A 26,932-nucleotide genomic window follows, 5' to 3' on the forward strand; every position below is an offset into this window, starting at 1 on the left:
AACAGCACTAAATCTGAAATTAAATAAATAAAATAATCTTCTGAACACTTATCCATAGTGTGGAAGGTACTTCAAATCTTCAGATGGGTAAAAGCACCCTTTTCCTGTGTGCAGACACCTTTCATTAAAAAAAGCTCTGTGTATTAACATGCCAAGTTCTTTTTCCTCTCCCTATTAGTTTACCCTTGATGCTTGTCAATGTAAACAGAAGTACATCATTCAATGCCAGCATGAAAATTTTAAGTTTCGTTGTATAAATTTTCTTATATTAGTCTGAAATATTTGTCAATCAGTTGTCTCAAGGCTTAAAAAACATTTCTCTGCTTTGGAATGTTTCATTAGTAAGTCACTTCTAAATGGGTGAATGTCTGTCATTAATGTATATGTGATCGTTCAACATGTTGGTGCCATAGGACTAACACCTGTGGCCTAATTTTCTATCCTAAGTGCTGCACAGTTTAATGGGAGTGTTTTCTACCAACATAGCTCAAAGGTACAGATAGCCGGACTTTCTTCCTCTTGTTATTACGCGTATTACTTAACATGTATTCCGTGTCCCCTCGCGGGGCTCGGTGGCTCGCTGCGCTCACCACACTATATAAAATCAACTCCACGCCGACGTGGATGGTGGGGTTATGAAAAAGTCGGAGGACGCGTACCGCGGGCTCGTTGCGCTCGCCACGCTTCGGGTTGGCGTTGATAGTGGGGGTGCTTTTAACATTGTACAACCCATTACGGTGCTTATACAATTAATAATCTTATAGGGGGCAATTTAACATTGAAAGCACCCATTAGGGTGCTTATACAATTTAAAATCGTATCCCATCGCATTGTATGCCATTGTATACAATGGTATACGATTTTAAATTGTATAAGATCGGGTGCCATCGCGTCACATCGCATCGCATACCATTGTAAGGCTTATGGTATACGATGCGATGGGCGCCGTGCTAGGAAACAAGTACCATAATTTTTTTAAAGGAATACTGACAGATAATTACTATTGATGACTATTAGAATTACAGTAAATACCAACAGTTTTAAAGAAATCCCTGTTATACCACGTTCTCATTGCCGCCCCTGCAAAATCCCGGGTTTTTGTTCCCGTGTTTAGTAATGGCAAACTGATACTCTTCGTAGGTAGTATACAGTATAATCTATTTTCTTTAGTAAATAACTTGGTTGTAAAAAACTAAAACAAAAATATACACTGTTGCCAAATGCCACAAAGGTAGCAAGTAAACAAAAATAATAAAGTCTACAGATACATTTAGAGTGTAAGCTCTTTTAGAATGTAAGCTATCACGATCTCTCTCATAATATGCTTTTCCTTCTCTTACTTATACTATCATCTGCTCTGTACTCACTACAATGGCACCTAACCATTGGCTTTTGCCACTCTGTTTATTTAAGGATTAGGACTGCTGGTACAGCAGTGCTTATATACATTGTACTTGTCCTACATTTCCTTGTTCTCTAAAGGGGTATACACACGGAGCGGTCCCAGCAGCCGTGGGGGTGCTGGCATACACACTTGGCAATGCCGGTGGGCAGATCGTTAAGGAGTGCCATGCTGCAGAATGCGACACGGCCCTCCTTAACGATCTGCTCCATAGTAAAAGTAGTCTGTGCCTGCACAGTCTACTTTTCCTTGTGATATCGACCCCGCGGGGCCACGCATCGGTATCGCAAGCCCCTTAACACAGTTTTGGCTAACTTTCCTTACAATTTTCACTATATAGTCAAATTCGTAAGGAAAGATAAGCCAAAAATCGCACCGTATGGATGCCCCTTAAGTCACTGTTTTGGATGCCCCTTAAGTCACTGTTTTGGTCACTCCACACTCTCACTTGAATTATAGTGACCAGACACTAGTCACCTCTTGGCATTCTCTCCATGCCTAAAAATTTGTTACCATGTAAAGTACGGATGGTGTAATGGTTAGCATTACTGCCTCACAGCAGAGGTCATAGGTTCAATTCCCACCATGGCCCTAACTGTGCGGAGTTTGTATATTCTCCCCGTACTTGCCTGAGTTTCCTCTGTGTACTTCAGTTTCCTCCCACAAATCCAAAAATATACTGGTAGGTTAATTAGCTCCCAACAAATCTAGAATGTCTGTTAGTTTTCCCTCTAAGCTTCTTTTGCAGGGTGCTGCACCCTGCCCGTTTTTAAAACTTTCAGTGTGTTCCATCATGTGTAATGGGCATTATGGAGTGGTATAACGTGTAAGAGGCATAAAAGTGTGTGCCATAATGTGTAACTGTCTTTACGATAGAATATGTAATGTGCATAGCAGAGTATGACAATGTTTAATGGGTGTAATCCTAGTGCAGTGTGCAATTTATTATATATGTCTGTTTCTAATGTCAATTTCTAAAATAAAGTGTGCCCTCCTGACTTAAAAAAAAGTGCCTTGCCTGGTGGTCAGCACCCTGCCCTAAAAAATCCTAGAGTGAACACTCTATAGGGACTAGATTTTACTCTATGTTGACTAGGGAATATAGATTGGTAGCTCCATTGGGACAGGCACTGATGTGAAAATTAAAATATATGCTCTGTAAAGCGCCGCAGAATATGTGCACGTAATATAAGAAACTGTTAATAAATAAATAATAAAGTAGGTAGAAATCGACTCTTTCCCACAGGGTAATGGTGAAGACCACATGTTGCAGACTACACACCCCTCCTCCTCTGCATCACATGACACCTGCTGCACATCTGAGGTCAGAGTGTCATGTAACATGGAAGTTGGCTACTCTGTTCAAAAAATAAGATCATGCTTTATTATTTGCTTTATGACCCAATGAGCAGCAACCACGCATGCATTGAACAATGTTTGAAGTATGGTATAAATAAAAAAAGTTCTTATGGGTGAAAAAGCAAGAAAGAAGCAGGGCGCAACTATATTAAGCCTTGAAAAGTGGAGAGTGAAAAAGTACCAGTCAATTAGCTCCTGTCATGTTACAGGCTGTGATTGAGAAATGACAGCTAGGAGCTGGTACTTTATCACTCATCACTTTGGGCAGAATGTACTAAGACGAAAATGCGGTAAAACCCCTGTTTTACCGCATTTTCAAATTTACCAAAACCCAGCCACCCCGTCTTCACAGGGCAGGGTATCGCCACCTTTGGGTGGCGAAACCCTATAGAAGCCTATAGACTTCTATTGCTGCCCGCCATCTACAGCAGACTACCACCCCCCTCCCCATCCTCCATGCTGCTCCTCCTCCCCTAGCAGCATGTCACTGCCGGGGATGTCCTTCCGTCTGCAGGGGGGAGGAGGAAATAGCACAGAGCCCAGGAGGAATAGGAGACCCCCCACACAACACATCACGGTATCGTGGGGGGGCCTCCGTCACCGCTCCACGATGCTAGCCGCATATGTAAGTACATATGTGCTAGCATCGCGGTGGGGGCGTGGCGAGGGGTGGCGATGTATGTTAATACATCCCGCCCTAAATCACTTTGCTTAGTCAAAATTGGCCATTATCCAGTATCTCACCGTGTGTACAGGGCCTTATTAGATCTGCCCCTAAGTAAGTAACCTGTATGGTGCTTGCACTTGGCAATGTAATAATTTGACTCTTCTCAAGTAAATTGATGTTAGAAATACAAGGCTAGGAAAAAAATTATATCTATTCCAGAGCATTGAGCAAACAATATGTCAGACTTCATGGGAACAAGTCAATTTTCCACATGCATTCATTCTTTGTTCCAAACTAGCAATAGAGCTCTGTGTGCCAGAGCCCATTCATGTCATTAGGGAAACAATTGCTTCTTACTGATAATGGCTGTTTGAGATTGCCCATCCACTGTGTTTGTTTTGAAGGTAGAACTCTATGGAAATGAAATGACATGCCTTCCATCTGAATACACCCTGACAGAAACACACTTGAATAGCTGCTATCCATCATATTAACCAATTACAATTCTGTGTCCTCTAAACATATGTGTGGAATTTGAATGGGCACAACTCATTTTATCCATGGCTATAAACTGTTTTGCAGTCACATTAACCTTTTAAGGACATCCATTTCTACAAGATGTAGAACACTACATTTATTTTCCCCATGTTCTAATGTACAGTGATGCCGCATTAATGTCTGATAATGGTAATAATTTAATTAAAGAAATTAAAATAGTTTGCAATACATAGAACATGAATACAAAATTTTACAGAAACTCATCTTTCATGTGAGTGCAGTTGTTTGAAATTATTTAAAATAAAAAAAATATATATATATATGCAATAGATAATTAAAAAAACATTGTTGACACCTTTAAGAATTATGTTATACACAACGGTGTTTTAATTTTATTGTTTAATCAGTAATAAAAGATTTGTGAAATGATCATAAACTAACTAATGGATACTTTGTCACCCCATGGCACTGCTGAACTAGCTATTGATAAGATCATTGGAATGATTGATGACAAGCTGCGCTACTAGATTCTCAGGATCCACATTACCGTTGGCAAAATGTGCAGAAAATCCTTAACCCTTTGAGCACCGACATCTCTGTGAGAGATGTTTGAAATATCCGCTTAAAATGACAGCATCCCTCACATTTGTTATATAAATTCAAATAAAATAAGAAGGTAAACTACAGGCCATTGTGATGAATAAAAATGTTTACTTGGCTTTTTTACACCTATTTTGACAAATTAATTTGGCACTCAAAGGGTTAAATATACCTTTTGACACTAAAAATTGGAGACTTCTGTTTGTTATGGGAATATTGGTATTTTTTTTATATGGAAAGCGATCTAAAGAAACAACCATTACATACAGATCTGCTGCATACAAAGACACAGCAGAAACACAGTTGGGAATCGGGCCTGGCGCTAACCCTCCCTGAATTCTTGCGCATGGGATACCAGCAGTCGGCATTCCGGTGCAAGCATCCTCATAGATGGTAGTTGAAACTATGCGCTACACTATTCGAGGGTCCACGTGTTCAGGTGTCAACATTGACAACCCTGGAAAACTCTAGTTGACCTTTTCATATGTCAACCTTATCCATGTTGACCTTTTGCTGACCTACTGCATGTCAACCTTTTCTCAGTGTCAACCTAGTACATGTCAACCTTTTTGTAAATGTTGACCTAGTGCCTTGATGGTTTACCTTGAGACTCCAGCTGTTGTTGAACTACACATCACAGCATGCTCTGCTTCAGTTTTGCTATTTGGCCATGCTAAATCTGATGCAGAGCATGCTGGGATGTGTAGTTCGGCAACAGCTGGAGTGTCAAGGGTAGCCATCAAGGCCCTTGTGCATGTGGACCACGCCCCATAAATGCCACCTGCAGTGGAGGGCTAGTAAGCTTTTTTCACTTTCTTATCATACCTTTGTGGCTGACATAACTGGTCTTCCCCACTCCTTGTTGTTTTTGGGTTGATTTTTCTCCATGTGCGCAGATTTTTCTATTCTGGAATGAACTGAGATTCTCTTGCACAGACACTCCACCCAACTGTGTTTTCATTTTCTGCAGTCTATTGTTCTCAGTGCACCGTTATAAAAAATATACCCATGCTCTTTGTAATGCATATCTGTATCTGATCTGTGTATACTAAATGTTTATGTGTGAACCAGAACCATGTGGGCCCCATAGCAACCTACTGAAGGGGCCCTTTTCCATACCTCCCAACTGTCACGATTCCGTCGGGACAGTCCCGATTTTCGGGTCCTGTCCCGACGTCCCACCCGCGGCAGGCATTGTCCCGCTGCGGGGGGTGGCAGTTGGGAGACCCCCCAATCTAGTAGAATAGACGCTGTGCGCATGCGCACAGCGTCTATTCTCGTATGAAAATGAGGTTGCGGCTAATTAGCATAAGCCACACCCTCATTTGCATACGCCCCGCCCCCTTTTCGGGCGCTCGCGCGAGTGTCCCTATTTCATCCGGACACAAGTTGGGAGGTATGCTTTTCCCAATGCTCTTGCGAGACCCCCCTCTCAGCAGCGTTCATTACTTTTACACCTTTACTTTTATGAACCATCATAGTTCCCTAGTTTACATGATGTCACATTGTAGGGCTGTTTGCACACCTTATGAAAAACAATAACCCCAATTCACATTATGACATGATAGAGTACCCCATTTCGTATTATGCCATATTACATATTGTACCACATTAAAGAGCCTTAGTCTTTTTAAAGTGCCCTCCACATTATAATGAGCAGTTAACATTATGGCACATTAGTTGCAAGGACTTTGGCAGCAGAGTTGCTGTAGTGGTTAGCATAACTCAAAAAATACTGATGGGTTAATTTTCTTATGACAAAACGTGACAGTGTGTGTCCATGAAATATTCTCTAAATGTGTGTACTATACACACAAAGTATGCATTAAGAAGAGCTTTGCATGTAGTGGTAGATCCCACAATTTTATATTATCACTACATTCCTATTGCTTCAGGGTGGGATGCCAATCATTTCAAAACTCACTGCAACCGAAAATGAGCTTCCTATGGCTTGGTCTTTATGATGGTAGTAGTTCAACTGCCAAATGAACTGTGGCAGAAAACCTACATACTTAAGCAGACACAACAACCACAGAGGACAGCAGGGTGATAGTAAGCTGGGGAAAGTAAACGGACGTCAGATAATGATAAATACTGTCATAGTAAATATGTCCATATTAGTCACATTGGCTTCAAGAGTCCTATGGACTGAAAGCCTACATTTGGCACCAAAGTTCTGTCTGGAATCCATTCAGAAATGTGTGTATTCACCATGCATATGTTTGTTGTTCCACTTCTGTGTATGTACCCTAAGTCTAGATTGGGAGGTTCGGAAGATGACTGAAGATGACTGGTTAGTATAGTTATTCCAGAATTAAGTATTAATTGTTTATTGATTGAGTTGAGGAATTGACTTCATTCAGTCTATCTCTCTCTTCTATGTATACTGGGATAGTCAGTTTGTTATACAAAGACTATGTCCCAAACTGTTGTACAGGAAAGCTATGATTATATTGGTAATGTTAATGTCTGGGTGGAATATTTGAGGAATCTGACCTATTGTTCAGTCCGGAATGCGATTTCTACTTCTGGAGCACTGCCCAGTATAGATGTTCAACATGCTTTCTTGTTATGTCATCTCTGTACAAAATAGTTTTTTAAGTACAGTGTGTGCACTGCATTATGTCATGGGAGTTTTGGCTGGATTTCAACAGATACAGCATGTGACAAATTTGCAGATTGTTATTATTATGAACTATTATTTATTAGGCCCCACAAAGTGCCCTCAGCGCTGTAGGTGGTAACAGGAAACTTTTTCAAATCAGGGATTCGGAGCACAAGTACAATACACAATGGTGTAATGATGAAACCATTAGCCTTATCTACATACATATATTATCTAAAGTGATGTTTATTACTAATTACTTTTTAGCGTAATGTAATCATAAATAATGTATTTCTGAATGCAAACCAATGATCCACACACAATAGTCTGTTATGCGAAATAGGAAAAAAAACCCTCTATTAATGCTTCTCTTTAGTTTTATTACTTGGTAGAAGCACCTTTTGGATGAAACCACATTGTGAGTGTGTTTTTGTAGTCCTCTGCCAGCATTATGCATCTGAACACTGAGTAAGTAACGTTGGGGCAGATGTATTAATCTGCCTATAACGTTTTGAGAATAACGAGTCCCGCTTCGCCAGCATAACGTGGAGAAGCGGGCAAACGTTATAGGCAGATGTATTAACCCCCCCAAAGCCGATAAGGAGAGCCGTTATCCCCAGCGTGAACGGCTCTCCTTATCGTCTCCTCGCCGCCCCGCACATGCGCACTAGCCGCCCCCCCCCCCCCCCCCGGCCGGCTTTCTGGGCATGCGCGAGATCTCGCTAAAACCGCGAGATCTCGAGCGCAGCCCAAGCCAGATGCAGGGCTAGCGTTGTCCCCATAGTGGGGGATAGGACAACGCTAGCCCTGAGCTGGCGAAGCGGCCGGGGCGAATTAACGCCTTGAAGGCTGTTAATACATCGCCCCGGCCGTTAATCCCTCAGCGTAACTCGGCGGGCTGTCACTAGCACACGTTAGGTGCGCTAGTAATACATTAGGATAGACGTAATCCCCCCCAGTTAACCAGCGTTAAGTGCATTTTTGCACTTAACGCTGGTTGATACATCTCCCCCAATACATGGTTTCTCCCAGCTCACTGAATGGCATTAGTAACCAGTCTAGAACACTACATGATAATAGAATGCAGAGATATTGGTTACATATATTTGCACAAATTTATGTGTAAGCCCCCAAGCCGTCGTCAAGGCTTCTCTGTATATTGGGGGTCCCTAGTGCTATATCTAGGTGCAGGGTGCGGCACCCCAAAAACCAGCACAAGCCAGATAGCCCAGAGCAGCACACCAGTGAAAATACTATAGTGTTAAAAAGGATTAGTGAAAAGAATGCCAAAGCTATATATAGATAGTGAGAGAGAAGGAGAAAAAAAAAAAATGAAATGTAATTAAAATATTAAAGAAAGTTAGTTAGTGAGAAAAAAAAAATTGTGCAGCGTGTTAATAGAATGTAAAGGTGTGCCACACTGAAGCCACCAAGCCAAACCAGTACAGGGGCACCGCACCCCACACCACCGTTACCCTAAATTGGGTCTACGATTATCCAGCAAGGAGCCACATGATAATGGCTCCTTACTTAAATATATCTAAACTAAGAGCTACCTACCTTGGGGCAACCCCAGACTACTTCTTGTGGCATATTTCCGGCCCACATCTCCTAATGTGGGCTCCCATCTGCCTCTCACAACATACACATAGCTAGTGGCAGGTGCTCAATTAGTTCAGTAATACCATTCAGGTGCATGAGAGGAGGGGTAATAATACATGGTTTCTCCCAGCTCACTGAATGGTATTAGTAACCAGTCTAGACCACTACATGATAATAGAATTCAGAGATATTGGTTACATTTATTTGCTCAAATTTATGTGTAAGCCCCCAAGCCGTCATCAAGGATTCTCTGTATATTGGGGGTCCCTAGCGCTATATCTAGGTGCAGGGTGCGGCACCCCAAAAACCAGCACAAGCCAGAAAGCCCAGAGCAGCACTATAGTATTTTCACCAATGTTGTTTTCACCTCCTCCCAAAACCTTTGGATCTCCCGACATTCCCATGTCAAATGGATAAAGGTGCCTGGACTGGTCTCGCATTTTGGACAGTTATCTGAGGTCTTTCCTCCGAATTTCACTAATTTCCCCATAGTCATATATGACCTGTGTAAAATATATAACTGTATTTGTTATACTTTGATAGAGTTTGTTGCTTTTTGGATTGATGCTACCGCCTCCCTCCACTCCTCAATTCGCCCTATATCTCTCTCCCATTTCTCCTTTAGATTTCTTAAACCATCCTCTTCTCTAGATTGTAATAGTGTATTATATATTTTTGAAATTCCTTTCAGCTTATTACCCTCCATTATAAGTTTTTTAATTGGAGATACTCCGAATTCAGGGGGTTCCCCCTTAAATTGCTTAAACAGTGCGTTTCTCAGCTGTCTATATCTGAAAGGATAAGATGGAGGTAAATGGTATTCTTCCTGTAATTGGCTATATGGTTTCAATTATTTGCCTCAATATAGTTGGCTCACCGTTATGATGTTAAACGGTCCCCATATCACATTTACCTGAAGATCTTTCAGTTCTGTCATCCTTCTTACATCATGTAGTGGATGGTCATACTCTAGTGCTTGAAATTTCATCAGTTTGTTAGCTTCTCTCCAAATTTTTATTGCTTGAGTAACCATTGGAGGGTCCCTTTTTGACGTCTGGCCTTTTATTATTTTTTGCAGGGGTGTAACTCCTTTTTCACTCTGGTTTATCAATTCGACTATTTCCTCGTTACCTATGGCACCCTCCATCCATCCTGCTAAGGATGATATTTGACCCGCCATATAGTATAATCTGAGGTCCGATAGTGCCATCCCGCCATCACTTTTTTTCCTCATGAGGGTCTGTAATCTAATTTTGGGACGTGTGTTACACCATATAAATGAGGAAAATATGCTATTTATCTTCCTAAAAAAGGTGTCTGGTATATAGCAGGGTGAATGTTGTAAAACATAAAGGAACTTCGGAGAATCACCATTTTCAGGAGATTCGCCCTGCCTGTTGTGATTAACGGTAAATTACGCCATTGTTTTATTTTTTTATTTAGATATATCACTAATGGGTCTAAATTCAGTTTTATGTACTCATTCGGATCCCGGGAAATCCATATTCCCAAATATTTGAAGTTCTCTACAGGTACGACGGGTATATCAGATTGGAGGGACATCAGCGCCCCAGGTCTTACTGGAAATATATTTGATTTTTTTCGAATTGATCCTGAACCCGGAGAAATCTCCAAATTTTTCTATCACCTTCAGGACCAGGGGGCTTGATTTAGGGCCGTCAGCCAGAAATATTAATAAATCATCGGCGCATAAAGCCACCACTTCCGAACTTTCTCCCCTCTTAAAACCCCTTATCTCTGAGTGGTTTCGTAGGATACAAGCCAATGGCTCGATCGCCAGGGCGAACAGACTGGGCGAAAGAGGACAACCCTGTCTGGTCCCCCTGGAGAGGGCAAAGGATTGAGATGTACTTCCATTTATGGCCATTCTGGCTCTTGGTGACGCATACAACAATTGAACCCATTTAATGAATCTGGGTCCGAACCCGAATGCTCTCAATACTGCCCAGAGATAATGCCACTTAACAGCGTCAAATGCCTTCACAGCGTCGAGTGACATTATCACCGGGCATGGGTCATTATCTCTAGAAATCTGCATCTGTGTATACACTTTATGTATATTTATTGATGTAGATTTCCCTGGCAAAAAGCCGGTCTGGTCTATGTGTACTACCTCCCCAATATGTCTATTCAATCTAAGTGCTAATATCTTGGCCAAAATTTTTGCCTCAGTGACTATGAGGGAGATAGGACGGTACGAATCTAACAGTGTAGGTTTTTTTCAGTTTTCAATAAAACCACTATCTTGGCCTCTAACATGTATCTCGGGAGATTATTATCCTGGAATCCTCCATTAAATGTTTCCAATAACAAAGGGGCTAAAACTTCGGTACTCTTTACCTAGAAGGACGCCCACGATTTTGATCGTGGGCATCGTTAGTAAAAAATCGCGGGCATCGCATGCACTAAAAAATCGCATGCGATGCGACTGACGCGATGCCCGCGATTTCCCATAGGGAACAATGTTAAATGTCCCAATTGACCCGATTTTCCTGTTCAATGTCTCAATTGACCCGATTTTTCCATAGGAAACAATGTTAAATGGCCCAGAGAGGCCAAATAGGCACCCTGAAGTGTGAAATGGCCCCCACAATTGTTAACGCCACCCCACGATCAATGTGTCAGTACGCGTCCTACGACCTTTTCATACCCCCACTATCCACGTCGGCGTGGAGTTGAGAATAGAAAGTGTGGCGAGCGCAGCGAGCCACCGAGCCCAAAGCGTGGCGAGCGCACGCGGACAGCTGTGAAGCCCGCGAGGGGACGCGTATACCTGTGAAGGTGTCCGCGTCCGCTCGCCACGCTTCGGGCTCGGTGGCTCGCTGCGCTCGCCACACTTTCTATTCTCAACTCCACGCCGACGTGGATAGTGGGGGTATGAAAAGGTCGTAGGACGCGTACCGCCGCCGCTCGCCACGCTTCGGGTTGACGTTGATCGTGGGGTGGCGTTAACAATTGTGGGGGCCATTTCACACTTCAGGGTGCCTATTTGGCCTCTGTGGGCCATTTAACATTGTTTCCTATGGAAAAATCGGGTCAATTGAGACATTGAATAGGAAAATCGGGTCAATTGGGATATTTAACATTGTTCCCTATGGGAAATCGCGGGCATCGCGTCGGTCGCATCGCATGCGATTTTTTAGTGCCCGCGATGGGCGCCCTTCTAGGTAAAGAGTACCAAAACTTCTGCATACTTTTTATAAATTTCCCCAGGTATCCCATCCAACCCCGGAGATTTCAAATTTGGGAGTACGTTGATGGCTTCTTTTATCTCCTGTAAACTTAGTGGGGCCTCCAAATCTGTATTGCTTTCTGTTGTTATAAGGGGAAGTTTTATATTATTTATGAAGTTTTCTACTTCTACTCTCGCCGTCTTTCTAAGTGATTTTCGCCGTGTGTCACCGTGTAGCAAATCGCCATCTTTTCATGGTGAAGTGGAAAGTGAACTTTTAAAATAAAGTTGTTGTTTTACATTTGGTGTCAAAAAATCAGGAATTTTATTCTGTGAAGGGGCATGCTATATTTATTCATGTGCTTATAGCAAATGAATATATATTTAATTTAAAATATATTTTTTTACACAGAGCAGCCAGCAGGGGGCCAGGAGCAAAGAGCTGCTCATTACATATTCATTTATTCACTGCACCCGATCATTACATATGCACGATCGGGTGCAGTGAATACCCGGTCCCCTGTTGGCTCTCCCGGGGGGCAGCTTGTGCTGCCTGGCTCCCGGGGAGCCCACCTCCCACCCCCACATACGTTCTGGGACAGGCAGGGAGACTTCCATCTCCCTGCCTGCCACCGTCCTCAGGGTTCACATTCACCGTCAGGGGCAGCGAGCCCCTGCGACGTTGAATATGGGGGACAGTGAGGCTCCGGAACACAGCGACTGTGCAGCGAATCCTAAACAGGATTTGCTGCACGCCGTGAATATTCTCATTGAATACGGCCCATTGAGCCATCAAAATCATGAATGAGGACTATTAGATAACAGCAATTTTCAAATTATTCCATAGACATTTAAACTTGATGGGATTGAAGCCTGTGCTTTGAAAGCATCATTAAAGGACATATATATTTGTTTTATATATTTTTCTATTTAAAGAACTCAATTTTGGCTTTTGGCTTATACTTTGGAACATATATACTAATGCAATATAAAAATTCTTGTTCAGTCTCAGGCAATTTATACCTCTCATCATCCAGGATTGGTAATTCTGGCCCCCTGCTCCTAAAATGTTTGTGGCCTATGTTATAAGGGCGTGGATCTGCAGGAATGTCCCACCCATGAGCCACACCTCCCATTTTCATCACTGTGGAGACATGCCCAGTGTTCTGTGAGCTGCTGCCAAGACCCCAGTCCCTCCGTCTCCCATGAATGGACTTGGTGCACAGACACACAGCAACTATTCACAGAACAGCAAGAAACAGAGCCTTCCAAATGACCCCCTATCGCAGGACACTGTTACCAATGAGTGAGACAGCGGGACAATCCCCCAAAATGTTTTGTGTGGTCCTCAGACATTTATTACATTTTGTTAAGTAGCCCCTCACCTAAATGATATGTTTACACCTGTCTTAGAATCTTATAACCTTCTTGCTTTTGATCTGTGGTTCTTATTATAGCTAGACAAATGCAGTTACATACTGCTTAGGAGGTTTAAACCCGAGATTTACTATTGGAATGCAAATCTTTGTGCTGCTGCCTTAGATTAACTATTTTCTATTTCTGTGGCTAATCAAAAAAAAAAAAAAAATGTTTTTCCCTTTCCCCAGTTAATGAACGAGCATTTGTATGAGTTTTATTCTCACAATGCTTATATTAATCATGTGTTCCTGATTTTCAGGTTTAGTTTAACTTGTCTAAATTCCAACCCCCCCCCCCCCCTTTCCCATAGCATGCTTATTTTTTTATCCTACAGTCTTGCAGAGCTTTCGCTAGAATGAGAATTATTAGAATTATTTTTTCATTTCTAAGGTGCCACAAGTGGTTTCCAGACTTGTACATATAGCACACATTAGAACAAAACAAGGTACACAAAACTCAACATAGCAGTAACTGAAAAACTAAAACAGAGCACAGGTAACAATTAGCAGCACAGTTCTCCGTACACAACACAGCTGAGATGTTGGGTTGCAGAGGAGTCACCTGCGTACTTCCGGGCTGTCATTGGTAGAGATGAATGATTACAATTAAGAAGAGCTGCAGCTATAGATGAGAGCTGAGTAAAACTGAGGGCTGTATTTAAAGTGCGAAAGAAGAGGGCTGTGAGAACAGGAGGGCCTTACTCCAAGGAGTTTGTACTCTAGATGGAGGGGGACAAAGACAGGCCATGTAAGGTGCAGGCAAGGAGATCTGAAGGCAGGAAGTGATCATGGCAGGGATGGTACCATGTAATGCGGAAGGGTATGCTTTCATCAACAGATGGGATTTCAGTACCTGTTTAAAGCTTTGCAAGGTTGCGGAGAGGCTAATCAAGAAAGGAATATCATTACAATGAAGGGGCAATACAGGCAAAATTTTGAATTCGCGCCTGGGATGCAGTGACCAGGATAGAGGAGAGGCAACAGTCATTTGCTGACCAGAAATGGCGGGAGGGAGTATGTAGGGAAATGAGGTTTGGAGAAATAGGGAGCAGTGGAGTTAGAGACGGCTTTGTAAGGGTGAAGAGTTTGAAGCTGATCATGTAGGGGAATGGGAGCCTGTTCCGATTTTCTTGAAGGTGCTTGGCAAAAGTGGAGTGGCTGTTTAGCTGTGGAGTTGAGAAACAGAAACTAAAAGTTTAGCTGTGGAGTTGAGAACAGACTGGAGGGAAGCAAGCTTGTATTGTGGGTGGCCAGTGATGAGACTGTTGCAGTAGTCAAGCTGTGAGATGATCAGTGAGTGAATAATATATCAGGGATTGGACATGGGGGGCAAAGAAAAGGAAGGATTCAAAAGTGACATCCAAGTAGCGGAGTGGGAAAACGGGGGAGACTATCAACAGTGATGCAGATATTAAATGAAGGAAAGATTGTGAGCTTGGCTTTGTCCATGTTAAGCTTCATAGAATAATCAGACATTCAGAAGGAGATAGCAGACTAGCAGCTGAATACCCGAGAGGACAGAGGGGAAGAAGTCAGTAGAGTTGTATAGTTGTATAGTTGTATAGTTGTATAGTTGTATAAGTTGTATAGTTGTGTGTCATTGACATTGCTGTGCACCCAGGGAAGAGTTGTACAGGGAGAAGTGAAGGGGCCTTAGAAAGAACCCTGGGGACAGGGGGTGCTGACAGGGAGGATAGAAGAGGGTGAGGTGGAACTGGAGGCATACACTGACAAGGAGCAGTTAGTAAGAAATTAGGTGAACCAGACCAGAACAGTGCTAGATAGGCCAACAGTCTGGAGGCTGTGGAGGAGGAGAGAATGATCCAAAGATACATAAAGGCCTATTAGGATAAGCATTGAGAAGTGACCCCTGGACTTTTCTGAAAGTAGGTTATTGGTATTTCTGACCAGGACAGTTTCAGTGGAGTGGAGGGGGTGAAAGCCAGACTGAAGCTCAAGGAAGAAAAAGTCAGAGAGGTAGCTTGAGGGAGGGCTGTATACCAGCCGCTTGAGTAGTTTGGAGGCGAATGGAAGACGAGATATTGGGCGGTGAGGAAGGGTCAAGGTTTGATTTTTCATAATTGATGAAACCAGAGCATGTTTGGTATTGTTAGGTTGAAGAGGTGAGGAAGGTGAGAGCACAGTGGGGGAGTTTTGCTTGAAAGGAGTGTTTTTCGGTGCCTTTTTATAAGTCCAGTGAGGATAGTATATTGTGCTCTCCTATTAATAATAATAACTAATGGCTCCTATGACTGATACCATGAGCTGCAATAACAAATTTCCAGTGGTACCTGACCTACAGATATATATAAATCGGCAGATGTGTATTATTATTATTAACTGGTAAAGCATCTACAGTATATGTAATAAATAGTAACTGGACCTAGGTTACCCAACAGCACAGAATAGTGATGTGAGACTCCTGTCAAATGGGATGTAGTCGGTAGGTCAATGTTTCAAATGTTGACATTCATACATATGATGCCAATATGTTTACATTCATAATGGCATATGTGACATGTCAACATTATCAGCCAGGCCAAGTGGGTTAGCATTGGTATCTGTGGGGGCTTAAATTTAGGCTGCATAGGAGGGGAGGGGGAGGTTAGAATTAGGCACTGCAGGTAGGTATAGGGTTAGGGAATACTTACTGAAATGCCAGAGGATTGGAGGTTTGTCCTGGAAGTGACGGTCACATATACACAGGGACCAGGAAGCCGCGCTGAGGCCACCGCAGCTGCCAGGAGCCTCTAAGTCACTAGTGGGGTACCTCAGATGATATGTCAACATAAATAATGTCAACATTATACCACACCCTTTAAAACTGATATTGAATTATCAAGTGCACCTCTATGTGAAACAATATTCAAGTATTCAACATGAACCTTGTAATTATATATTGTTCAAATGCTATAATTCTGGCCATAGTTGCACTGTGCATTACTTTTCTATACCAATATGGCTGTGCTATGTCAACATAGGTAGGTCAATTAACACTACCAAGAGACAGAGCTGCAGAATTTGTAATCCTGCTGTGCTGACCTCTTCCTAAGAGATGAACTTTGCATTGAGATGAGTTGTAATTTGAAGCTACAGTTCAATGTGAAAGGATGCCCTGCCATGTTCAATTATCATCTTCCTCAACCTCTCGTTAGCAACATAAATTGGATTCATCTGAATGTTGGATTTTCAACCTCCTAATAGTTGAATATAACATGACAAGTATGGTGCATTGTAGCAGAAAGCGTAGGTCTGGTGCCTCTTGTAATCACTTTAGCACAGAGAGATTATGAAGATAAGATAGAAAGCTGCATGTGCTTGTTCACATGGACCTTGTCAATTCCACATGAAATCCTGAGAAAAGTCCTACAGTGTGCATGGATCATGAGATGACAGTGGTCTGACATTTGTCATTTAATTGTGAAATCATATTTTAATTGAGTTAATTATTATTTTATTTGCTTCCTGTCCTTTTATCAATTAATATTTGATTGTCTTTTTGATGACAATTAACTGTTTAAAGGGTATGACCATAGCTGCCTTTTGTGTCACCATACCTATTCAGTAGCATTTATGAGGATGCATTGTTTTGTGCAACATGCATTTAATAGCAGGTTTGGAGTGTTCAGCTTTTTGGCAGTCTTTTCTCATTGCTGCGTTTAAGCAAGCAAGTAATGCTGTGTTTCTTGCCTATTTGGGTTGGTAATTTAACCCTTTGAGTTCCAACAAATATCCACAAAAAATGCCAGTGTCGCTCACGTTTGTTATATAAATTCAAATAAAAAATGTTGCATAAAAAAATATATATATTTCCTATATGAGCTAACCATTACAGGTCATTATGATGAATTAAAATGTTTGCTTGCCAATTTTCACACCCATTGTGACAAATTCACTTGGCACTCAAAGGGTTAAAGAACATGTATAAAATAATGTGTAAATTGCTGACTGTAGGTACATATAGAGGTTGGACTATAGATCTATATTAATGTGGTAATGGTTTGTAGTGCATTAAGATTATCTACAGTATATTTCTATCTGTGCGCCTTTAAACTAATAACCATAGTCATTAACATTAAAATCAGAACCTCAACCCTTTCCCAAGAGGACATGTTTTGAGGATTTATGTCTGTTTAAGAAGGTGGGATAATGACTGACATGTGGGTGGTACTTCATTCCCAAACCCCTAAACTAACCTTCATACAGGTCGAGCTTCCCTTATCCGTATATTACGTTGACATGGACACCATATATATGTACATCCACAGCTGTTTGCAGCCTTGGGGCCGGGGCTGGGGGGCATGCGTTCAACGGGGTGGCATTAACCTGCTCGCTGGGTTCCGAACACTCACAGCCCAGTGAGCAGTTCTGAATTGGGCCCTAAGTACTTGACTTGTCATTAGGTGGGGTTCTGCAGGGGTTCCAGAGCAAGTTGTTACCCTAATAATAATAATAATAATAATAGGAAAAATCAGACTTGCTCTGGGGTTTTTTATGGAAATCACCCCAACTTATTTTCTCAAGGTGCCCATACACTGAGCCCGACGAATCGGGTCGTCAAATCGGCCCAAAATGGGTCAGTTTGATGTCCCCTCAGGTCCGATGCGCGGTCCCGTGCGCATCAGACAAGAGATGGTGGTCTGCTGGCCATCCGACCTGGGACCTCCCTCATGGCGGGAAGTAGGGACGCATGAGATCTATCACAACAAATTGTGATGGATCGCATGCATCCTTGCCACCTGGGAAGGTCCGCAGGGTATCGGGTGAGCACAGTGTAAGGAACCCTCGCCTTCAGTTGATTAAGGAAAAACCCTGCAGCTGTGGGATTTTTCAAAGATCATCACACAATTGAATATGTCCCTATAACTTTGCTAATCCTCAATTCTTAACATATCATTTCCTAGATAAAAATATCCTAAAACGAGGTGAATCACAAAAATTAAGTGCATTAAAAATACATTTCCACAAGTTCACAGTGTCATAACTACATAAACTTACAAATGTGCTAGTGCTGTACTATCCATCCCCCCCCCCCTCTGTCCCACCATGTCATCTGCTCTGTCCTGCCCCCTTCTCCACTGGATATACTTGCCCCTTCCCAGCGAAAAAGCGGTCCTCAGAGTAAGGTCAGTCCCATTCCCTACTGTAGTGGGAGCTGTTGGAGGGGTGGTGTTTGCCCACAATAGTAGTAACACTGCATGTGCATGCCAGGAATGGTACACCACAAAGCAGATTATTATGTAGAAAATAAGTAGAACATCACCTGCAGAATTACTGATCACACTGTACACTTTTCATTTTAAAAATCAACATTATTGCCAATAAAATAATGTTTTCCGTGTTCCTACCACTACAACAGGCACTGGAAATATTTAAGAATTCAACTACAAGATTGACCTTACGCAACTATGGAGATAAACTGGCAGTGGTCCTATCAGTAAGATTTGTGTAACAGGATAGCTGAAACAAGTACTTAGTAGCGCTCTTATTTCTTACACTATATATTACATAACTGTTAAAAAATAAGGAAATATTTCATTTAAATAAACATGCAGGAACAAATTCTATATTAAAAAATAACACAAGTTGAAGATAAATTTATCATCTTGTATGAAAAGTTTAAAGAAAAAAGTTTGGTACCGTGTTAGCCAGTTGATAAGAAAAGTTTTATTGTTCCTCAGTGAGAAAAACAAAATAGCAATCTAGTAAATATGATACCTTTTAATGGCTAACAAAAATAAATGTTGTTAAAATGCAAGCTTTCGAGACTTCTTAGGTCTCTTCCTCAGGCATGGTATCCTTCACACACCTTGTTATACCATGCCTGAGGAAGAGACCTAAGAAGTCTCGAAAGCTTGCATTTTAACAACATTTATTTTTGTTAGCCATTAAAAGGTATCATATTTACTAGATTGCTATTTTGTTTTTCTCACTGAGGAACAATAAAACTTTTCGTATGAAAAGTTTGCAATGGTATAAAAATAAAAATGCTTTTAATGTTATCCTTTTGTATACATTTTTGTTCTGTATATGAGCATTTCCAACATAATGGATGTAACTCTCAGATACAATATTTGTGGTAAATATCTAGACTGCTACAAATTTTAAATGCACACAAAGAAGCAAATTTTACCACAATTGTATCTACTGCTGGTGAATAAAAATACTATTGTTGTCTGCTATAAATCAATTGTTTAAATGTAACAGATGTAACCAGGATAGGACATGTAATTTCTGAAATAAAATACATGTCTGATTTCTCTGAAATGACAACAAATATTTATTCCATGCTTTTTAACAATAAAGCATACACCACACAGATTGTTTTAGTAAAATTTTCAGGAAAGATTTTCTTATTATCTTGACAATATTTAAAGGAATGTATTCGTAACGGATGTAACCAGAAAATCATCACGGATGTAACCAGAAAATACATTAATCAGGAAATGAAAAAAGGCCCCTTGCATTAACTGGTACAGGGTCATTTACCTTTTTAACAATGTTTGCAGATGGGTACTAGATCTCATCATCTTGTTTTGGCCATAACCACCCACTGGCTGGATGCATTACCCAAACACAGAACTCTCCTTTCTGATTTATATCAGTGACAGTCCCACAAAAAAAGTGAACATGGGTCATGAAAAAAAAAAATTGGGGCTATTCAAAATATGAATTTCCCAGTCCATCAGTCATAGGGGGGTATGCAATCGTCCGCCGCTATTTCTGACAGGGGAATTAGCAGAGGGGCCTTATTCAATGCTGTCTTTACCGATAGAATTGAAGAGGGTTCATGGCAGAATGAGCCCGACTTTAAAAGCTGTTGGGCATGTTCTGCCGATATCGGCTGTGGATTGTCGCGATTGAATCAGAAAACAGGCCAGGATCACGGCTGTCGGGAGGGATCAAGAGCCGTGATCCTGGATTGCATACCCCCCATAGTTTATAGTGCTAGTCTATAGTCATTTTAAAAAAATCAGTTGGTAACAGTGTGTCACATGACATGCTGCCATTTTGTCTTATTTCAGTAATGGTTGTCAGGGAGACACTGATTGTGACCACTGATTACCTATTGTGGTTTTCGGAAAACAAGGGTAAGAAACTTGAATTATTGTAGTATATAACACAAGTTGAGGACATTTACTGTAAGAAACTATATGTTGATAATCAGTATTTCATGTGGTTTTAATATGCAAGAGAGAAATAAAAGAAGGAAGCTATGACACCTGCAGAGTGTCCTTCACATGTACTGTTTGAGGCTTTTACTGTTTTTGTTAAGCAGCTAATAATGGAAGGATTGTGGTGATACAAGTGATTTTGAGGGACTCTTGTCAATTAATGCCTGATTACTAACACCTTCTCTTTTGCGTTTTCACATTTCTGACATTCTGTTTCTGTCCTGTCATTCTGTTCTGTCATTGATTTGACTGCTTCTGCTCACCTTCTTGCACGAGCCCATTCTAACCTCCTTTTTTTTCATTTTCTGCATTTTTTTCTTTATTTCTGCAGCCTTTTCTGTGTTCAGTCTGGCTCTGTATTTTCTCATTCTTTCTGCAGGTGTCATGCAGGTTTCCTTCTTTGTATTTCTCTCTTGCATATTAACCTTCTGGGATAAGCAAGCTGACTTGTAATAACAGCTAACAGGCATATGTTGTTAATGTAACACATGTAACATAAACTATGTTACGTCCGTTACGCTAAGCATGCTACATAGGTTACAGTACAGAACTGCCAAAGGTAATAAGTTGTGAACAAATGTCAAAGGAATTTTTAATCCTCTCATAAACCATTAGAGATCTGGTAAATATCATGCATTTATGCATCGGTACTTATGTAGTATCTGGGCTGCCGATTTTTTGATTGTATGCCTTAAGTTAAGGCATACAATCAGATGCGATGCGATATCGCATCGCATCGCATACGACCATGCGATTCGATGCGATGCGATGACCCGATTTTTCCATAGGATTCAATGTTAAAATGGACTGAGTCCATTTTAACATGGAATTCAATGGGAAAAAGGGGTCCTTTTCATACCCCTACTATCCAAGTGGGCATGGAGTTGGATATAAACCTGTGGCGAGCGTAGCGAGCCACCGAGCCCGAAGCGTGGCGAGCGAAGCGAGCCCCGCGAGGGGACGGTATTCTGTGTCCCCTCGCGGGGCTCGCTACGCTCGCCACGCTTCGGGCTCGGTGGCTCGCTACGCTCGCCACAGGTTTATATCCAACTCCATGCCCACTTGGATAGTAGGGGTATGAAAAGGACCCCTTTTCCCATTGAATTCTATGTTAAAATGGACAGAGTCCATTTTAACATTGAATCCTATGGAAAAATCGGGTCCATCGCATCGCATCGCATCGCATGCGATATGGTCGGGTGCGATGCGATGCGATGGACCCGATTTCAAAATCGGCAGCCCAGTTACTACATAAGTACCTATGCATCTTTTTAACTAAAATATAGAAAGAAAATACAAAAAAAAACAACAAAAAAAAAAACGTAACGGATGTAACACTTAATATGTGCCACATGTAACTCTTTCACTAACACAAAACCACATGAAATACTGATTATCAACATATACTTTCTTACAGTACATGTCCTCAACTTGTGTTATTTACTTCAATAATCTAAGTTTCTTACCCTTGTTTTTAGAAAACAGCAATAGTTAATCAGTGTCACAATCAGTGTCTGTAACCATTACTGAAATAAGACAAAATGGCAGCATGTCACGTGACACACTGTTACCAACCAATTTTTTTTAAATACTAAAGACTATGACTGATGCACTGGGGTATTCATATTTTGAATATCCCAACTTTTTTTTTCATGACCCATGTCCACTTTTTGTTGAATTGCCCATAACCTAATGCAGCAATCAACCACTAACAGAGGGTGACTTATCACTATCATGATCTTGCCAAGTCATTTTTTTTTTTATATTGAGTCTGTGCTGGGTACACATTTACCGATTCCGGCGGACGCCAATATAGTTATTCGTGAGAATGATATAGCGCATAAACACTAATATAGCTGAGTGACATTGCCCACCCCCTGCTCCGTAAATGCAATCATTGGCGATTTTGTCAGATTGAGCTGGATGTACAGACAACAAGGGGGATATTGAGCATACACCCCGACCTATGTTTCATCATCAACAGGTATCGTGTATATTATTAAAGCTGGGTACACACTGGGCATTCTTCGGCACCGTTGATATTGTTAACTATATCAGTGGTTCTGCTGGAGTCACGATATAGTGCATATACACTGAGCAAAATCAGTAACAATATCGGTCATCACCTGCCCCCGCTCCGTAGATGCAGTCATTGACTAGATAGTCAAGACTGAGCTGCATGTACATACGATGGGGGGATTGTTAATGGTGTGCAGGAGCCTGCCGCCGTAAAGTGTGGCAGGGTGCCGTACGAATTCAGACAGGTGAAGAAGTCGCTAGCAATTCCATATCAAAAGTGTATAAAAATAAATTACACTTTTTTTGATAATTAAAGATATAGAAAGAGTGGAGAGGTAACCTATATCGAGTTCATTCTATAAATCATAGGTACAGTATATGTTGATTAGTTGCTATAGGCAACTTGGTCTACCACTGGTCCACTTCTCCACTCTTTTTTCACTGCTTGATTAATCAACTCCTTTATTTTTTTAATAATGTTTTCTGAATATATTTTTATTGGAACAAATGTCATCATAGGATTATTTTAAATTACTGATAAATAAATTTTTCCAAAAATTGCAGCAAAATCTTAGAAATGTAGTTTCATTGTGTTGTAGTGTTAACCAAGTAACTTCCTACTATGTAGACAGAGATTTTACTAAATGTGGGGTAGATATATGAAGCAATGATAAGGGAGGAGAAGTGATAAAAGTGCCTGGTACAGATGGAACCTCTTAAGGCCGCCATACACTATGCGATTTGGCCCCGATTTCACCCGATCCAGATGGATCGGGCAGTGAAATCGGACCAAATCGCAGGTTTTGACACCCGGTCCGACCCGATGCGCGGTCCCGTGTGCATCGGGTCAGAGTCGGGACGTCGGACCGACTGCACATAAGATAAATCTTATGTGCAGCCGTGGGGACTCTGAGGACGCCGGCGAGGGAGGGGGGCGGGAGACGCCGGCGAGGGAGGGGGGCGGCAGGGGGAGCCAGAGCAGGGAGCTGTCATGCTCCGTCCGGGTAGGGGGGGACACACGCCGCTAGTAGTGCGGACGCTGCGGGGGACACAGGCGGCAGTGTCATAGAGCCGGGCGGGGGAAGCCGGGAGCTGTCAGCACTGAAAAAAAAAAAGCCCATACAATGAATGGGCAGCCTGTGATTGGCTGAGCGCTCTCTCAGCCTGTCAGCAATTGGAATAGCCACTTTAGTTTTGCAAGCAGAGTAGCACAGTTCTTTGTCACTGCTGCATAGTAGCGTTGCCGTGATGGAAAGGGGCTTAACACAAACGGATCTATTTAATAGATGATTAATTCATGCTTTCACATTATCTCTTTCTAAATTAATTTCCAAAACAATTTTTGGCTGCACATTTGTAAATTGTTTTATATGCCGTGATTTTTATTACAAGTCTCTTTATTCTGCTCATTTTTGTTAGTGAACATTTCATGTCCTGAGTGTATAATACCTGAACCCAGAGCCTCCATCTAGCTAAATGAAACCTTATTTAATTGGCTGGTTATTCAGCACCTACATACTGTATGTCGTTTCTTGGCTACATATGTTGTGTACAGAATGAGTGTCGTTAGAAGGTACTGATTTAATGCAGTGTCATTTGCAATTCAAAACTACTTGCAAATACAGCAGGAGTTTTAGCAATTTACAAATTCTGATTCTCAGATACTAAAGGTAGGGAGATTTCACATCAGTTATGTACAGATATACAATATAAACGGTTTATTGTATGTCTATATATCTGCTGGGTGAATATAACATGCAAACATTAATGTAATTCACTTGACTTCTTCATGGTATATCTGGCTTTATTAGACGTTTTCTACTGCCTTCTTACTTGGGTTTTGCTAGGGCAAGAGTTAAGCTCCATACACACTACACAACTAGGGGCACCGCAGATATAGGTAAACTATTTCGGTGGTGCCGCTGGTCAACTAGTTATTGTGTACACGCTGAACGATATCTGTTATCGCTCAGTGCCTTCACCCTCGGCTGCTGAATATGTAGGTTGTTGGCTACATAGCCATTGTTAACAGTATTGAGTGTACGTACTAGACATTTTTTTAAAAGATATCTCTCAAAAGGGCCCTTCCGAGTCGTCTAGTGTGTAGAGGGCTTTGCTGGTTTCATTCAAACGTGCAGGAGATGATGCTTAGAAGTAAATTGCAGTGAGTGGCTACAGCCTTATGTGAGCCTGCTTTATCACTTGTGCACTTGTATCGTGTCATAAACACCTATGTATCAAACAAAATGAATTTCTATTCCAATTCCCTTTTTTTCCCCTGGTATGGTATCGTAGACATGTGGGGAATCCCACAAAACCATGCCTTGTAAATGAATGCCCTATAAACAAAAAACCAGCGCGGCCACCTGTCTCACACTACATTACTTCCCGCCCCACAATCTCAGAAATTAGCAGCTTTTAGATTTACCTCATTGTATGAAAATTAACAGTATTTGCTCAATGAGTCCACATTGTCTAGGTCAACAGTCAGTAGGTCTACACCATATGGTCAACATACACAAGATCGACATCGACAAAAGGTCAATATGGTAATGGTCGACACGTGAACCGTTTGACATGAGTTTATTTTTTATTATTTTTTCACACTTTACCATCCATGTGGACTCCGATTGGGAATGGTGAAGTTGCTAAAAACATGGCGAATGAAGCGGTCCACATACTCACAAATGTGAGAAACATGTTGAATTTTTGTCAACATTTTATTTATTTATTAACAGTTTCTTATATAGCACAGCATATTCCATTGCGCTTTACAATTTTGACCGTTTGGTGTAGACGTAACAACTGTTATCCATTTATACCATAAGTAAATTAACTGTATATGTTCTTGGGCTTGTGGCTGTGATTTAAAACATATACTGTATATTCTCGGTACCTGTATTGATTGTGGCTTTTCTTTTTTCCCCTCAATGGATGTCTTCAATGAATCGTTGCATGTTCATTTTTGAATCATTAATTCTCTGCTGTAGAAAACCACCAAAGGTAAGATATTTTGTGTTCTATTATGCTGTTGTTTCTTGAAACTCACTTGTAAGACACCGACTTTCACATGTGAAACCAAATATAATGTATTTTAAATCAGTCTCAAATACAAGTAACAAAACCCTGAAACATTCTTAAGGTGCATACACACTGTACAATTTTTTTGATCAATTTGGTTGAAAGACATTTCCATTGAACCCAGTGTCCTGGATGAAAGATGTTAACAAAAGATATTGACAACAAACGAACGACGAATGATGATGCGCATACCCGCCAGTTGTTCATCAAGATTGTTCGTCAACTGTGCATGCAGCTCAATTTGAATCTTTTTCAAAAAGAGCCTATAAACTGTAGCTAGATCTTTCGTCTGTCGTCAATATCTTTCGTCAACATCTTTCGTCCAGGACACTGGGTTCAATGGAAATGTCTTCCAACCAAATTGGTCAAAAAAAATTGTACAGTGTGTATGCACCTTTAGAGAAAATGACAGAGCATCTAGTTATAGAATACTGAATTTAGATCTATAGCTTCAGTCCGCAATGCCTCCAAGTACTGTAGGACTTCCTCTTATTAAATACAATGTAAACACAGTAGCACTAAATAAAATGTAAATCTGAGAATTATCAAGCCAACTTTCACTTGGCAAGTATGTGTTGTTGAAGGATGAACTCTCTTTTGGGCCAGTTGAATAGGGCTATCATGAGAGATACAAATAAACACCCTGGGGTATATTTATGTAGCATACATATTTGCGTTTTCCATTGGTTCTGGTCATGAGATTTAAAAAGGCAAAAGTATTAATGCAAAAGAGGATCTTGAATTTCATTTTATTGGCAGGGCCTTCTTACCTCCAAGCCTGTTGTTATCCTGTTTGTTCTATCACTGTCTACCATTGTAAAGCGCAACGGAATCTGATGCGCCATATAAGAAACTGTAAATAAATACATTTCTGTACAGTACATGTGCACAGGACTCCTGCTATCTTACCACCTCTAGTCTGTGCCCTCTTCTCCCATTCTGTACATCCATATTCTCTGTAGATTGTAAACTGTAATGAGCAAGGCCCTCTCCCCAGGATACGGTTGCTCGGTTGAAACTATGAATGTCAACATACATTAGGTCAACCACTAAACGATCATCTCTGGGGGAAAGCCGCTCAGTGTGTATGCAAAGCCTTCCTCAAAGCTGCTCATCTGCTGGTAATACCAGCAGATGAGCGGCTTTCCCGGGTATTATTATTATTATAATTTTATTTATAAATAAATGATGCGGAAGTGTGCATAATCACTCACCGTTCACCACCGGCCCGTACACACTGGGTGGCTTTGAGCTGAAAGCCGCTCAAACTTGCTGTTTTGAGCGACATTCAGCTCAAAATTGCCCAGTGTGTA

General features: G+C 41.3%; 1 protein-coding gene across 5 annotated transcripts in view; it reads left to right on the forward strand.

The window, feature by feature from the left end:
* KIF13A (kinesin family member 13A) overlaps window positions 1–26,932 on the forward strand; it is a 217,877-nt gene that overhangs the window by 44,651 nt on the left and 146,294 nt on the right. For all 5 annotated transcript variants that reach the window (XM_083187859.1, XM_083187862.1, XM_083187860.1 and 2 more), the window contains exon 3: window positions 25,529–25,541. In XM_083187859.1, coding sequence (XP_083043985.1) covers window positions 25,529–25,541 — 13 coding nt within the window. The remainder of the gene's footprint in view (window positions 1–25,528; window positions 25,542–26,932) is intronic.

This window comes from Crinia signifera, chromosome 5 (genome assembly GCF_055691185.1).
Source record: "Crinia signifera chromosome 5, ASM5569118v1, whole genome shotgun sequence".
NCBI lineage: Eukaryota > Metazoa > Chordata > Amphibia > Anura > Myobatrachidae > Crinia > Crinia signifera.